Raw genomic sequence first — 17,840 nt, 5'->3', positions numbered from 1 at the left:
TCATCATTATTTGCAGATGATGTAATTGTTTAAATAGAAAACCCAAGAGAATCTACAGGAAAATGTTGAACTTGTTCAGGAGCTCAGCAAGGTTGTTGGGTGCAAAACCAATATGTAGATATTAATAACATTGACATATTTTAGCAATAAAAATAAACACTCAAAAGGACAACCACAATGATAATGTACCTAAGGATACGAAATGTAAGTCCTTTACATAAGACATAATGTTATAGAAGAATATAAAAGAAGGCCTGTATAAATTGGGAGATATCCCATGCTGATGTGAGGAAAGGCTTGACATCATAAATGTGGCGATTCTCCCAATGGTAATAAATAAATTCAGTGGATCTACAATCGAAGTTTCAACAGATTGGTAAGAAAAAAGCTTGAAAACATGACCCTTCAATTGATATAGAAAAGTAAAGAGAAGGAAGAACTGATTTTCTTTTTTTTTTTCAAGTTTATTTATTTATTTATTTATTTATTTATTTATTTATTTTGAGGGAGGGTGGGACAGACAGAGGGAGAGAGAGAATCCCAAGCAGGCTCTGCTGTGTCAGTGCCAAACCTGACACAGGGCTCGAACTCATGAACTGTGAGGTCATGACCTGAGCTGAAACCAAGAGTCAGACGCTTAACTGACTGAGCCACCCAGACGCCCCAAGCACTAATGATTTTCAAGAAGGTAAATAAGGATGGGTGTTTTGATCAACCAGATCAAACCAGATCAACCAGATCAACAGATTATCAAGCATTCAGATCAGTGGCATTCAGATCAGTGTGGTGTTGACTGACAGAGTAAAAATTAATAATCGGGAGAAACAGACCTGAGTGTGCATGAGAATCTGGTGCAAGATGGAGGCAGTAGAAGGAATCACTTTGAAACAATGATCCATTAAAAATGGTGTTGGGATAATCCACACAGAAAAATATTAGAAGCTTATCTCAAGCCATGTGTGTATGCATTCAAGTCTAGGGGGTGGTGTGAGATATCTAAATGTAGAAAGAAATATTATGATACTTAGCAGAAAATACAGAATACCTTTATGGAATACTATATAGCAGTAAAAAAAATAAATGAAATAAGTCTACATGTATCCACTTAGACCAGTCTCAAAATCACAGTATTGATTTTTAAAAAGCATCAGCTAAACACTGTTATTCAACATGGCATGGGAAGTTCTAGCCTCAACAATCAGACAACACCAAGGAATAAAAGGCATCCAAATTGGCAAGGAGGAAGGCAAACTTTCACTCTTCACAGATGACATGATACTCCAAATGGAAAACCCAAAAGATTCTACCAAAAAAACTGCTAGAACTGATCCATGAGTTCAGCAAAGTGGCAAGATATAAAATCAACGCTCAGAAATCAGTTGCATTCCTATACACCAATAATGAAGCAACAGAAAGAGAAATTAAGGAATTGATCTCACTTACAGCTACACCAAAAGCCATAAAACACCTAGGAATAAACCTAACCAAAAAGGTGAAAAATCTATACACTGACAACTATAGAAAGCTTATGAAAGAAATTGAAGAAGACAAAAAAATGAAAAAATATTCCATGCTCCTGCACTGGAAGAACAAGTATTGTTAAGATGTCAATACCACCCCCAAAAATCTATATATTCAAGGCAATCCCTATCAAAATGACACCAGCATTCTTCACAGAGCTAGGACAAACAATCCTAAAATTTGTATGGAACCAAATAGCCAAAGCAATCTGGAAAAAGAAAACCAAAGTTGGAGGCATCACAATCCCAGACTTCAAAATGTATTACAAAGCTGTAATCATCAATACAGTATGGTACTGGCAGAAAAACAGATGCTCAGATCAATGGAAGAGAATAGAGAACCCAGAAATGGATCCACAAACGTATGGCCAACTAATCTTTGACAAAGCAGGAAAGAATATCCAATGGAAGAAAGTCTCTTCAGCAAATGGTGCTGGGAAAACTGGACAGCGATATGCAGAAGAATGAACCTGGACCATTTTCTTACACCATACATAAAAATAAACTCAACATGGATGAAAGACCTAAATGTAAGACAGGAAGTCATCAAAATCCCCGAGGAGAAAGCAGGCGAAAACTTCTTTGTCCTTGGCCACAGCAACTTCTTACTCAACACATCTCCAGAGGCAAGGGAAACAAAAGCAAAAATGAACTACTGGGACCTCATCAAAATAAAAAGCTTCTGCACAGCGAAGGAAACAATCAGCAAAACTAAAAGGCAACCGACGGAATGGGAGAAGATATTTGCAAATGACATATTCTATAAAGGGTTGGTATCCAAAATCTATAAAGAACTTATCAAGCTCAACATCCAAAAAACAAATAATCCAGTGAAGAAATGGGCAAAAGACATAAATGGACACTTCTCCAAAGAAGACATTCAGATGGCCAACCGACACATGAAAAAATGCTCAACATCACTCATCATCAGGGAAATACAAATCAGAACCACAATGAGACTACCTCACACCAGTCAGAATGGCTAAAATAAACAACTTAGGTAACAACAGATGTTATGGAGAAACATGCGGAGAAAGAAGATATTTTTTGCACTGCTGGTGGGAATGCATACTGGTGTGGCCACTCTGGAAAACATGAAGGTTCCTCAAAAAATTAAAAATAGAACTACCCTACGACCCAGCAATTGCACTACTATGTATTTGTCCAAGGGATACAGGTATGCTGTTTCGAAGGGACACATGCACCCCAACGTTTATAGCAGCATTACTGACAATAGCCAAAGTATGTAAAGAGCCCAAATGTCGATTGATTGATGAATGGATAAAGAAGATGTGGTATATATATACAATGGAGTATTACTCGGCAGTCAAAAAGAATGAAATCTTGCCATTTGCAACTACGTGGATGGAACTAGAGGGTATTATGCTAAGTGAAATTAGCCAATTAGAGAAAGACAAATATCATGACTTTGCTCATGTGAGGAATTTACGATACAAACAGATGAACATAGGGGAAGGGAAGCAAAAATAATATAAAAACAAGGAGGGGGACAAAACACAAGAGACTCAAATACAGAGAACAAACTGAGAGTTGCTGGAGGGGTTTGGGGTGGGGAGATGGGCTAAATGGGCCAGGGGCATTAGGGAGGACACTTGTTGGGATGAGCACTGGGTGTTATACATAGGGATGAATCACTGGAATCTGCTCCTGAAATCATTACAGCACTATATTCTAACTAACTCAGATGTAAATTAAAAAAAATTAAAAATTAAAAATTAAAAAAAAATTAAAAAAGCATCAGCTGAAGTGCACACAACATGGCATCATTCATATTCATTTGAAAAGACACAAAACAGTACTTTATGTGTGCGGTGCCAGGGAAACATTCCCCTGTTTGCCATGGGTTTAGTTTCATTTCGTGTGTTCCTTTCTAGGTAAGAAATATGTATCTTTCCGCTGTGCTTTTCCCTGCAACCAAATTGCTGTATTTTGTCAAACGTTTCCCCAGATTCTCAGTATGGTTAGTGACGGGCATCCCAGGGCCTCAAAGGGCCTTTGGAGTGACTCTTTATGAGAGAATATAGAGCGAATATAGAATATCCCCCTGCATTTTTCATCTCCAACTGGGGTCCAATCTGATATATCCTTCCCCTCTGACTGCAGTGAATCTCCAGTTTCTTTTTTTTTTTCTTTTTACTTTTTAAATGTTTATTTATTTTTGAGAGAGAGAGAGAGGGGGGTGGGGAGGGGCAGAGAGAGAGGGAGACACAGACTAGAAAGCAGGCTCCAGGCTCTGAGCTGTCAGCATAGAACCTGACATGGGTCTTGAACTCACGAACTGCGAGATCATGACCTGAGCTGAAGTCAGATGCTTAACCAACTGAGCCACCAGGGCGTCCCTCCAGTTTATTTCTGAGCGTGCGTGCGTGTGTGCACACACACACACACACACACACACATACACACACATACACACACACACACACACACACACACATATATATATATATATATATATATATATATATATATGAAACAAGCAGATAGATAGGCAGGCAGGTAGTCTTTACCAGCAGGCAGCAGTATAAAGCTAATGTTTCAGGGATGTATAATGTCTGAAGGGGAGGGAGATAAGAGATGGGAAACGCTTGTGTCCAAAACATTGTATCAAGAACAAGGTGGTAGGAACCAGCTTCTGATTCCTCACTGGCTATGATCTCCTCAAGAATACACAGCATGATCTTTGTAGCCCCAGTCTATCCCAGGGACATTTATCCTTTTCCTTTGGGCTCCCAGCAACCAATGGCTGTTATCAGTTTGCATTTCAAAAATAAAATCTGGAATCTGATAATTTTCATGAGGCCAGGATGCTGAACATCCTCCAATACCTGCCACATAAGTTTCTAGAAATAAAACCAGAGAGGTGGATTTTTATCTCTTATGTATATATTTTTTCAACATGTGTTTATAAAAGAAGCTTTGTCAACAATTCAGTTCATGCAAAATCTGATAAAGAATGAATTTAATAATAGTGGGCATGGAAATTGGTACAACCTTGGAAAACAGTTTGGTGATATCTCAAAAATTAAAACCGCATGTCCCTTTGACCCAGTCATTCCACTTCTGAGAATTTGTCCCTCACATGTACCCATGTTACTGTGCAAAGATATGAGTAAGGAAGGATACTCACTGAAGAATCGTGATGGCAAAATATGAGGATTATCTTGATTAGGGCCAACATAAATGCCTATTAATAGGATAATAGTTAAATAAACTTGGCCTCATCCATGTAAGTGAAATCTATTCAATTTCTATGGAACATAGGCTGGTAGGATTTTTGCTGGGATTTCATTGACTCTGTAGATTAATTTGGGTAGCACTGGCATTTTAACAGCTGGTGAGTCTTCTAATCCCTTCCTTAACATGAGATATTGTTAATTTTTTAAATATTCATTTATTTATTTTGAGAGAGAGAGAGCGCGTACGTGTGTGAGCAGGGAAGGGGCAGAGAGAGAATACTAAGAAGGCTCTGTGCTGTCAGTGCAGAGCATGATGTGGGGCTTAGTCCCGGTGACCATGAGATCATGACCTGAGGCGAAATCAAGAGTTGGATGCTTACCGGACTGAGCCACCCAGGAGCCCTGAGATGTTGTTCAAGTTATTTGATGCTTCTAAAATTTCTCTCAGTAGTGTGTTGTCATCTTTCAGTATAAATGTCTTACACATACATTTTACAACAGCTTTTGGATTTATTATTTCTACTGTTTTTCTATTTCTTAACTTGCTCTTTTTTCTTTTACATTATTAATTCATTTTCCTTTCATTTATTTTATTTTTCTTTTTTTAGCTTTATATCAGGTGCTTAAATAATTCTCTTCATTTTATACTGATATAAATATTCTCTGCTTCAATACTATGGATTAACCCCTAAATACATCTTTAACCTTATAGGTGCTGGGTACAGTTTTAAATTTTTTCTTCCCTAGAAATTCTATAATTTGAGTTTGTAGTGTTTTTTAATCTAAGAGTTTAAAGGTTTTCAACATTACCAAATGGAAAGGCCTTTCTTTTTTTTTTCTTCTAATTTTATTATTACTTTATCACAGTGTGATGGGAGAATGTTGCCTGTATTATTGTTGAAGCTTTGTTGTGATTTAACATTTGGTCAATATGTACGGCAGTATATTCTCCATTTTTCCGGGAAAATGGAGTTTGATATATATTAATCAGATGTGTTTATGAATTACATATTCAGGTCATCTATATCTTTACATACTTTTTAAACACTTGGTCTGTCATAGGCAGAAATTAATTATACTCTCTGGTCCTTGTAATGTTTTTGTCTATTTACCTTTATACTGTTATGATTTTTGATTTATGAACACCGGCGCCACATTATTTGTTGCAAAGACACACATTACTCTTTTGGATTATTTTGCATTACAAAGTGTCATTTTCATCCTGTTTAATGAGTTTTGGCTCAAATTTCACCTTCTTTGATATTCACACCTCATGTCCCTCCCTTCCTGTATGCCTTTGCTTATATCTTTGTCCATCTTTTTTTTTAAGTTTATTCATTTATTTTTAGAGAGAGAGAGAAAGAGAATGTGGGGGAGGGGCAGAGAGAGAGGGAGAGAGAGGACCCCAAGCTGACAGAGCAGAGCCCCACGCGGGACTCAATCTCGTGAACCATGATCAAGAGTTGGACACTTAACCGACTGAGCCACCCAGTTGCCCCTGTCCACTCTTGAATTTTGACTTCTCCATATGACCTGGAGCAGTATACTGTTTATTCAACATACTGGATATTGCTTTGTTATGTCACATATTTGTGAATATGTGTGATTGGTTTTTGGAACAGAGGAGTCAAATCCATTTATATTTATTGACACGACAGATTTGCTTGATCTTTGTTTATATAACTTCAAGTTATATATTTAATAGTTCTTTAAAAATATGGTATTGTGTGACATGTTTGATTTGCTTCTTGTGCCCAGACGATTCTAAATTTAGAACAGTGTTTATTTTAGTTCTATTGGTTGCCTTTATAAGTACAAATTCATAATTATAACGAAAACTGTGTAGTGCATTTTCCTTAGTACACTATCTATATAATATCTCTTGTTTCCATTTGTTAACTCTCTTTCTTTTCCCACCCACTTTATGCATCACCTGATTGTGTTTAATCGTACGCTTTTGGTGCTTACCTTTATACTGTTAGATAGAATCATTTTCCCTTCCTTGATTTGTCTACTTTAAAGAATACTTTCACTTCTTGCTATTATAGAAGCAGCAGCAAGTGAGCGTACCCCGCTCCCACGTTCTTTCCTCCTTCCACTCCCAGTTATTGTTACTTGTATTGTGTCCACATTTTCAGGGCCTCCGTGGTTTTAGGGGGTAAAATGCCTCCGTCGTCATTTTTATCCCTCTCTGCGGGCATCTCCTTTAACAAGTCCTGATGAGCTGAGTCATTCTGCCAGGCCTCCGCCCACTTCTGGCCTTCTGAGATTGTTTTGACATCTTTGTCCTCCGTGCTTTTCTTTCTCCTTCTCTTTGTTCTTGTATATTTATACCATTCTTATTCCCATGCTGTCATTTTATTGGCGTTCTGAGAGGGTTGGGGTAAAACATATGTATGCCATCTTCCATATTTAACCAGAATCCCCAAATAACTCTTACTTTTGAAAGAAAATGCTTTGCCTTAAAAGTTCAAAATAAGGATAGAGATTTTTACATGCTATATGATCTCAGCCTATATATAGTTAAGAAAACTGCAGGCCCCAAATGGTGCCACTTAGAGTTCCCAAACCAGGGCTTAAAACCCAATCTTTACGGAGTTTCCATCTCCCCTTGACTGGTCAGCCGGGAAACTGTTCTTTCTATCAGCACCGAAGAGTCTGTCACTGGGGTCCTCTCCATCCCCAAAAGAAAGGTGAGGTGATCTACATGAGAAGACACCTGCTTTTTCCCCTAGCAAGCTGCCTCCTCTGGAAGAATCCTTTTCCTTTGCTAATAACTTTCTTACCCTCATTCCCCTACCTATAAAAACCTTCTACTTTGTACAACTCCTCTCTACTTGCTAGATAGGCTGCTGCCTGGTTCACCAATCATTTGATAAAGCCAATTAGATCTCCAACTTTATATATATGGAGAGAGAGAGAGAAAGGGAGAGAGAGAGGAAGAGACAGAGAAAGAGAGAGGAGAGAGAGAGAGAAGGAGAGAGAGAATAAGCTAAAATACCAACATTTCTCGATCTAATTACTCTCTTCTGATTTATATTTTTCAGTAGTCTGTATTTTACGCAATGGCCGTTTTTAAAAAATCATTTTGTTTTTAAGCTTTTTAGTATGATATGTAATGTGCGTGATAAAAATGCACATGGACCATAAATTAATTGTAAAATGGAAGCTTGCACATTAGCTTGGGCTACCATAAAAACACACCATAAACTGAGTGGTCAAAGCACAGAAGTTGCCTTCTCACAGTTCCAGAGGCTGGAAATTGGAGATGAGGGTCTCTCCTGGCCAGGCTCCGGTGAGAACCCTCTTCTTGGTTGGCTAAGGACTGATTTCTTGCTATGTCCTCACATGACAGAGAGAGAGTCCTGGAATCCATTCCTCTTCTTACAAGGACACTGGTTCTATTGGATCACGGCTCTGCCCTTCTGACCTAATTTAACCTTGTCACCTCCTTAAAGGTCCCTTCTCCAATACAGTTACTTGGGTTAGGGCTTCAACATATGGGTTGGGGGGGGGGGGTAGCATAATCCAGTCCATAGTGGCTGTGTGACAACTACTCATGTCACTAAATGGAACATTATGAGCACCCCATAAGCCCCTTCCCAACTATGTCCTCCCTCCCCTGCCCTAGAGATTTTATTTATATTTTTACCTCCAAGTAAGCACCTCTAAACAAAATAGTTAAGTTCTGCTTGTTTTTAAATTTTGTATAAACGGAATCATACTTATGTAATCTTTTATGTCTGGCTTTTTTCCTCCTTGTTTTGTGGAACAGTAATTTACTCATTTTTATTGCTATACATTATCCCATTTTAAGAATATAAGAAGGATATTTAATGCACCAAAAATTTTTGGACATTTGGGTTGTTTCCAGTTTGGGGCTTTTATGGACAGTGTTCATAAACTTTCTCGTAGCTATATCCTGGTGCCCATACATATTTCTGTTGAGTTTATGTACCTAAGAGTATAATTAAGAATCACAGTATATGTGTGTCTTCACCTTTATTTGAGGATATCCACTGATTTCCAAAGATGTACAAATTTACATTTCCACCAGCGGTATATGAGTTTTTGTTGTTCCATACCCTTAATACTTGGTATTGTCACAATTTAAAATTTTCCTCATCTGATGAGTAGATAATAATCTCTCAGTGCAATTTTTAAGTGTTTTTTTTTAAAGTTTATTTATTTATTTTGAGAGACAGAGAATGTGGGAGGGCAGAGAGAGAGGGAGAAAGAGAAAATCTCATGCGGGGCTCAAACCCATGAACCATGAGCTGAAATCAAGAGTCAGGTACTTAACTGAGCCACCCAGGTGTCCCAATCTCTCTCCGTGTAATTTTAATTCGCATTTCCTTGGTTAAGAAAAAGGGTAAGGATATTTTCATATGTGTATTGACCATTTGGGTTTCTGCTTTTGTGAAATATCTATACAAATATTCTGCTCACTTCAAAATTGGTTGCTCTGATGTATTTCTAATTGACTTGCAGGATCAGTCTTCTGGATATAAACACTTTTTAGGTTTATGCGTTGCAAATATCTCTTACTCAGTAGGCTTGCTTTTTCACTCTTACAAAGTTGCCTTCTCATGAACAGACATTCTTAATTTTAGTAAGCTACACTGTATCAGTTTTCCCGTCTGTGGTTAGTGCTTCTTGTGGGAATGTAATAAATCTTTCCCTAACCTGAGGTCATGAAGAAATTCTCCTTTTGTTTTTGCCTAAAAGCCTTCTGTTTTTGTCTTTCACAAAAAACTTTATTCACCCACCTAGAGTTGATTCTTGTATGCGGCATAAAGTTGGATGTTCAAAGTAATTTTTCTATCGAGATACTGAATTCTCCAGCATCTCATGTTGAGGACTGCCCTGTCTCCACTGTTCCGCGGTGCTGCCTTTAACGCAAATTCGATGCCTGTATGCGAGCCAACTATTCCGTCCCACTAGTCTGACTAATTTTACCCTCCACTGCACCTGGTTTCAATTATTGGAGCTTTAGGGTACATTCGTACACCCAGTAGGGCCAGTTTTCTTCTCCCACCTTGATTTTCTTCCTCAAAAGCGTCTTGGCTATCATTTGCTCTTTACATTTTTAGATAAATCTTAAGAGGTCAATTCATTGAGTAATAAAAAAAAAAACTTGTTGGGATTTTGATTGGGCTCGCATTAAATTCATTAGTCATTTTGAGGAGTCTTACAATATTGTGACTTTGAATCCGGGAATATAATACATCTCTCCATGTATTGGGTTTTCTGTCATATCACTCAGTATTTTTCATAATTTTCTTTGTAGAGATCTTACTCATACTTTGATAATCTTGTTCCTAGATACTTTTATTGTAAAATGCCACTGTAAATGGTATTTTTTAAATTTATTTTTTATTTATTTTTGTAAATGGTATTTTAAAAAACCATTGTTTCTTGCTAGATATAGACATGCAATTCATTTACGTATATTAATGTGTACCCAGTTACCTTGCTATGCTGTCTTGTTAACTTTAATAGTTTATCTCTAGATTATGTTGGTTGTTTTATGCACACAATTGTATTATCTGCAAATCATGGTATCTTTGCTACTTCTTTTCTTATTCTTTCTTTTCCTTGCCTTCCTATGCTGGCTAGGCTCTCCTTTACAAAGTTAAATAGAACTGATGAAACAGACATCTTTCTTTTTTTTCTTTTTGTTTCTGATCTCAAATGGAGAGCTGGCCATGTTTCACAATTAAGTATGATATTTTCTACCTCCTTCAGTGTCATTACCCCTCACCAGAGCACAGCCATTCCCTATATTCCTTCCTTTCTAGATATTTCTAATCACAAACATATCAAACTTTATCAAATGATTTTTCAGCGTCAATTAAGATGACTACATGATTATTCTCTCTAATCTATTCATAAAATAAAACACAGGGGCACCTGGGTGGCTCAGTCGGTTGAGCGTCTGACTTCGGCTCAGGTCATGATCTCACGGTTGACGAGTTCGAGCTCCGCATCACGTTCTGTGCTGACAGTTCAGAGCCTGAAGCCTGCTTAGGATTCTGTGTCTCCCTTTCTCTCTGTTCCTCCCCCACTCCCACTCTCTCTCTCTCTCTCGAAAATAAAGATTTTTTGAAAATTAAAAGAAAGAAATAAAGCATATATTGGACCCTTGAACAACACAGGAGTTAAAGGCACTGACCCCCTGCACAGTAAAAATCTACATATAAGTTTTGACTCCCAGAAGCTTAACTACTAATAGCCTACTGTTGACAGAAAGCCTTACCGAGAACATCAATAGTCAATTAGCACATATTTTGCATGTGATATGTATTAGAGACCATCTTCTTACAGTAAAGTAAGCTAGCAAAAAGAAAATGTTATTAAGAAAAGGAAGAGAAAATACATTTACAGTAGTATACTATATTTATTGAAAAAATCCATGTAAAAAGTGAACATGCACCAAACCTATATTGTTTAAGGGTTAACTGTATTTTCTATTGTGGCATGCATTAATGTTATAATCAGAAAAAATAATTTTTTTAAATTTAAAAGGTGGAAAAAGACAAAGCTCTACAGAGTTCCTATTATTATACCAAAGGTACGTCAGTCTTGCACTGAGCTAGGGGCACCTCTCTCGGATTTGTTGGTGCAGGATGTTTCTGGAAAGGCCCTGCTATGTTCTGAAACTACAGAGGTTCCATCTGCTAACCCAGGGAAATAGAATATTCTCAGGAATATTAAGGGCACTTTGAAGTGTATGAGCCATGATAACATAAATAGCTTCATTCACGGGTAATTTTCTGAATATGTTCCAGAACCATTTTTTCTTCATTCCATCTCAATTTTGCTCCTGCCTCTCAGAGTAAGCCTTCCCTAAACTTGGTTGATGTGTGTACCTAGCAGGTGAATGTGGGGAGTGGGTGGTGGCAAGGCTCATCTGCCCAGGCCACCCCAGACTAATGAAATCAGACCCTCTGGGACTGAGACCCAGGCATTAATATGTTAAAAATCTCCCCCAGGGGATTCCAAGGTTGAGAACCACTAATCTGCAGTTCTTCAAAGCTGACAATCACATGTGTGTTTATGAACCAAAGTCCACAGAAGAAGGAAGTATCTAACCATCATAAAGTCTGCAATATTCAAACGACACCAGCAGGAAAAAGACAAGAAAAAAAGCCACCAAGTGAAGGAAGAGACGAAGAGGACAGAAAGAGGAGGCACAGGAAGGACAGTGACAGCAAGTCTACTTACTCAATTCTCTCTGGAAGCTCGGTTTGGGTCATGCCCACACAATTGACCAAAATAGTGACCGTAATAAATAAACTGAACCACCTGAGAGGGCTGCGTTAAGGAAAAGCTGAGAGTCACCATGTTTCTCTGACATCATCCATGATCACCTTGACACTGAACTACTAAATTCATAGCTTTTAGCTAGGATCAGCTTTATGGCCTTGTCACATAGCAAGTGCTGGCATTTACTGAGTGCCTATCCTGGGCTGGCTACTTCATCCACATTATTTCTAATACAACTGAACCCATAGGGAGCTATTCTATCTACATGTTGGAACTAAGAAAATGGGCTGAAAAAGCTTAAATAATTTTTCCTAGGTCATACAGCCAGTCAGCCATGGTGCTGAGATGTGACCTCAGATTGTTTGATAACAGAACCCTGAGCAAGAAGGAAGGAAACAAGAATCCTTTCTCCAAAATGGCCTGCTGCCCAGACACCTTCATTTCACTATACAATATATTCTGGAATTACATCCAGCCAATGCCTCTTTTTTCCCAAAAGATAAAGAAAATACTCCTCAGAAGTTAGAGGTAAAGGGAGGGTTACCAGCTTTCATGGGAATTAATTCAGTCAGATTGTTTTCCTGACTTAGCTGAGATCAGTCACACTGAGGAAACAGACCTCTGGCTAGGAATGGTGGGGGCAGGCACAGGAAGGAAAATGCTGGATCCAGGAGAAAATTCCAGAGAGGAAATTTCCAGGAGAAAATTCCAGATGGAATCAAGCTGTGGTAGACAACTCTGTATAAACAGAGAGAAGAATTTTCGAGGTTGCACCAAGGGACTACCACAAAGGGAAGGAGATAGTGAGGAAGGCGAGTGGAAAGGGGTAAATAGATGGAAAGAAAGGTTGGTAGAGAAAACCCAGAGATCAATTTCTCCCATTGGACATTTTTTCTCAGGACTAGCGTGGGCTCCTAACAATTACTTCCTAAAGAAAAACAAAGCCCAAAGATAAGCTTGACCTACAGAGAGAGTGAACGACTCATCTTTCATCATTTCAGTTTGAGCAGAAGTATTTAAAGCTATTTTAGTTTTCTGTAAATGTCTTTAATGTGCCCTGTTTTACAGTTACTTAGGAACACATCTATTCTGAAAAGGGAAATTCTGCTAATTAAACCATATTTTCCTGTTGACTTGCAATTAAATTAAGAAATGTGTTCACATGGGGGGAAAATGTTAACCCAAGGATTAAATTAAAATTGTATCTCCAACTCCACAAACCTTTAAAAGTAATGTATTAGGTATAACGTTACTTGTGGAAACATGCATAGAAAATTTGATTAGAATTACAGTTTTGGTGAGATATTAATAATAAGACATGGAGAATTCCATAGCTTGAAGAATATCTTTTGGGAGTGCAGCTACCAAGTTCATAAGATTTAAATATACAAATGCAGGCTTTTGCGAGAAGGAGACTCTCAACGGCTTTTCTGTCCAGCTATGACTCCATCCAGCAATTTTGATTCATCAAACCTCAAGATGAAAAGAATATGCACTGGTCACTTGGCTCTTTAAAGGGATTTTATTTCTAATTAGCTGTTTCTTACAGCTGATTAAGATGTAACTCAACCAGGATGCGTGGAGAGGAGTTTGTATATTTGCCGTTTTTCTTTATTTGTAGTTTTTATGTAATTGGATATGTATTTAAAAAAAAACACCCAAGTAGAGACGACATACTGAGCGAATAAATTACCTCAGTTCATTTCCATTAACTGCCTACTTACTTATCGCTGATACTGTTCTAGGCAGGATGCAGGCTGGACCTCTTAACTGGCTGTGTGACCTTGGACAATTTATTTAATGCCTTTGAATAATAGTTGCATCATCTGTAAAATGGGGATGCTAGTCCCTTCTTCAAAGGTTTCTGTACCTGTGACCGTGATGATGCTTAGGAGGTATTTAGCAAATGGCAGCCTACTGTTACCATTACATATCCTTATATAGGACCAGAAAATCCAAGACTGAATTAAGAAAATATAACTCCCACCACGTGGCCACAAAGGCAAAGAAAATATAATTCAAGTACACAGAGCAGCAAAGTTTCACACTGAGAGGAGTCCTTGCCAGTTACCCGCTCGCTGAGCGCTGTCCAGCAATCCAGCAAGCTGCCCCAGAATGGCAGGGAGAGAGCTCCTTTTACTGGAGTCTCCCAAGAAGAGGCTGGTTACCATCTGTCAGGCAGCTGAGGCAAGGCTGTTCTTGCAAATCAACCTCCTGGAAGCCAGGGCTGAATTTGTCATTAGGAACTTCCAATTTGGACAGTCACCAGGGAAGATCCTTGGAAACCGAGCCAAAGTCTCTTTTTTGACCTAGTTTGGCTTGCCTTGAGAAACAAAACAAAATAAACCAAAAACTGAAGGCAGATTCTGGAGCTACCTAAAAGCAGTTAATAAAACACAGACATTTGACTGATTTGTCGCTAACCATTACCATATTCCCCAGTGACATGAACCTTGGACTATTGACATTTTTTTGGTCTACTGACCTTTTTAACCTGCTTGCAGTTTGGGGTAGCTTGGGATGTTGGCCATGCCCCATGACCATTGTGGTTCCCCTGAGACAATCTATGCTCCACCCACTGTGGTCTGTCCTCTTTGTCCTCTGGCAGGTCTTGTTTTTTTGCCCAATAAACAGCCACTTCCCAGCACGGCTAAGGCACAGAGTAACAACCCATGCTTATCTCATCTGCCCAAAGAACACTCAGGGCCTTCTGACTGGTTATTATGTCGTGAGACGAGCAGGCCTCATATGGCAAAAATGTGCCTGGCTTTGCATCAGCAAAGCTCCTTCATAAGGAGGACATTTTTGGGGTTGTGCGTGCATAGGTGTGTCCCAACTAGTTTAGGTGAACCCAAACCCACCTGTGGCTTGCATGAGCACCTCCTCTGTCTTGGGACTGCTATTGAACACATTAAAGCCACAAACACTTTTTCCTTCCAATTTAATGATTTCATTGTTTCAGGATTCAATTAGAGAAAACCTCGACTGCTAACCTCTGAAGAAGGTACTGGACACTGGGCAAAGCCTGATTCTAAAAGGAATCATGTGGAAGAAGCAACAGTGCAAAGGATATGAGTGGACAGACACTTTGATGGCTGTTCTTCTGATCAGGTTGAAAGGACTGAATAACCACAGGGCCCGAGTTGCACTAAACCGAGAAATGGTCCTCCCTTTGTTCAGCACCATAAACGTCTACAACAAAACAAAGCAGAAGGACCTACAGTGAGAAGCATGGTCTTCACACAACCAGGTTTTTAAGCATGCATGTTGTCATCTCGGGCTTGTGAGCAAGAAGGGTTCTGGGAACCATGCATCCATCAGTGGAGAGCCAAGTGGAAGTGGAAGGGTAGAGTTAGAAGGGATCGGGGATAAAGAGCCATATCCTCACCTTCCTAGCAAGACCCCAGTCCCCATGATGACTGTGCATCAGGATGAGCCCATTAATAGTGCCCAATGGGCAGGCAGCTGACCTGGGGCTGGTAGGATGCATCAGGCCCACAGCCAGGATTCTGGCAGCAGGAAGGTGGGTCTGGCTGCATTACATTCCTCTTCTGATCAGTGGATCATCCCTGGTGCTGGGGTACTCCCTCTACTCTCCATTTTCTAGGTCTTGCTTTTGAAACCCTCCACTGGTTCCCTGTGAGCATCTGGGAAGGTAAGGGCTCTTGGCCCATGAGAGGAGGGAGAAAGACATTCCAGAGCCTTTTTATTTTCTCTGTAGATCATATTTGAGATGGCTAATTCGTGTCCCTCAACTCCCAAACATGCACACATTTTTTTTTTTTTTTGGCTGTGTGGAACATCTAAGACACAATACAAACAGGGAAATTGTCATGAACCAGCTCTTACTTAAACTAGTGGTTCTCAAATGTTTTGATTTCAGGACCCCAAGGAGTTTTTGTTACTGTTTATACCCTTTTGCTTATACTGCGTGTGTGAGTGTGTGTGTGTGTGTGTGTGTGTGTGTGTGTGTTACCCCCGAACCCACCGAAACAGTTTTGGGAACCCCAGGCGTTCTGAGATAATACTTTGAGGACCACTGGTTTAAACCATCCTAATTTCTGTTACCCTTCCATACTCTACCCCCACCCGCAACCTCAGGATCTCTGCTCCCCACTTGCAAAGAGACCCAACAGGAGATCCTAGGCCAGTGGTCATCCAAGAGAATAGCCAGCTTCCTCTGAAAAATTTACAGCAATTGTTGCTTTTGAGGATTTGAGTTTAATTAGCCTCTCCCATAAATATTATAAAGATGCAAAGAGTGTCAAAGAGATGAGTTGGGTATATTTGTCATTAACTGAGTCTAGCTGATAGCCACATCATCCAGGTGCAGGAGAACTCCCTAGGCTGAGTGGGGCAGAAGCTTCCTCTCCCAGAACTGAGAACAGCCTTTCAAGCCAGTCACCCTTACCCGGTGTGTGCTGTAGAAGGGGTCCAGATCCTCCAGGGGCTCCCCAACCAGCTCTGCAGGGAGATCACCATAGAACTTGGGCAGCTGGTTGCAAGCTTTCAAGTCTAGCTGGGGCCGAGGCTTCTCTTCTTGGTCCTTCTGCTCTCTGTGCTTATCTTTGGCTTTCTTTGCTGCCTGCTTGGCAGTAATTCGCTTTTCAATCTCCACCAGGGACTCTGGAGTGAATCGACGGAAGTTGGTAGTTTCCAGGGACCCAAAGGGGAATGCCATCTTCTCATTCTTTTTCAGGAAGAATTTATACTCTTATGAGAGTGGATATCACCACAGAGAGGTAACAGCCTGCCCACTGGCCCTCTCCCTCCAGTTCTTTCCTAACTGACACGTTGTTGCTAGAACAGCCTCCTGACCCAGTTCCTTCCTCAGTAACTCACACTGAGCTCTCCCCAGAGCCTTACTGCCCTGTGGAACTCTTGGGAGACTGTTTATTCCATCCTCCTCCAGGCATCTCAGGATCAAGCTATGCCCTCCATGAGCTTATAAAGCATTACTCCTTCGTCTTTTGTAACACCACCACCACTGCCACCATCACCACTGCATGATTTAGCCATACTGCCCTCTCTTCTTGTTTCTATCACCACTGAGCAGTAGGCACTCTCCTGCATTCATTAAAGACTGGCTCATGTGATCTGTGGCAAAAATAATGCTAGTAAAAAGTTCCCCCTTTGAGAAGCATTTGTTTAAAAGTATGGAAGGCATTAGCATGTTTTATTGTCCTTTTGTTATGCACTGGGTGCTTTTAAGAAGGGACAACCATTCCTAGATGTGACAGCAAGGGAGAGAAGAAAGCCCAGCTCCTTGGCACATGGCTGCATTTGCCAGCTGAGAGTGTGCTCTCAGCTGAATGCTCTAAGCTTGGCAGCATATTTGTATTTTTTTCTGTTCTTAATAAATCACAAGATTTAATTTTCCTAAACACTTTTTTCTTCTTTGAAAAAATCATATGAATAAGAGTTTGCTTATTTCTTCAAATGATTGATTCATGGGCCCATTTTTTGCCGTTTGTTTTAATCTAAGTGCACCCACATCTCCTGATAGCCTATCGATGACTTAATAGGTCATGATGATTTTAAAACTGTCCTATGGCCCCATAAGTTGGTAAAATCCTGATCTAATACACGATCTCTAATGCTGCCAGACAGGATCTTTGGGACTCTGGTCCACCACGGTCCATACAAAGCCTGAAAGGTACTCCAATGACTAGGTTTTCTATGGGCTGCGATGTTCTCAGGAAGCTTGCCACCACTAGCACTAGTCTGGAAGCAAACAGAATGTTTGCCATCACAGATGGGTAGAGCAGTGTATGTGGCATTCTTTCTACTTACTCTGGGGAAGCTAGATCTGAAAGTCCTGCAAGAGTCATCCACCCTCTTAGTCCTCTGC

At 39.7% G+C, this 17,840-nt stretch overlaps 1 protein-coding gene across 3 annotated transcripts in view; it reads right to left on the bottom strand.

Moving 5' to 3' along the window:
* SCN10A (sodium voltage-gated channel alpha subunit 10) overlaps positions 1–16,670 on the bottom strand; it is a 93,512-nt gene extending 76,842 nt beyond the window's left edge. For all 3 annotated transcript variants that reach the window (XM_007081019.2, XM_042956682.1, XM_042956683.1), the window contains exons 1-3: positions 16,401–16,670; positions 15,054–15,181; positions 11,948–12,028 (exon numbers count right to left, since the gene is read on the bottom strand). In XM_007081019.2, the coding sequence (XP_007081081.2) occupies positions 11,948–12,028; positions 15,054–15,181; positions 16,401–16,670 (479 nt within the window). The remainder of the gene's footprint in view (positions 1–11,947; positions 12,029–15,053; positions 15,182–16,400) is intronic.
* Between the last annotated feature and the right edge of the window lie 1,170 nt (positions 16,671–17,840).

Source organism: Panthera tigris, chromosome C2 (assembly GCF_018350195.1).
Source record: "Panthera tigris isolate Pti1 chromosome C2, P.tigris_Pti1_mat1.1, whole genome shotgun sequence".
Taxonomy (NCBI): Eukaryota; Metazoa; Chordata; class Mammalia; order Carnivora; family Felidae; genus Panthera; species Panthera tigris.
The sequence above is the reverse complement of the archived record's forward strand: the minus strand, read 5'-3'. Positions and strand labels throughout refer to the sequence as shown.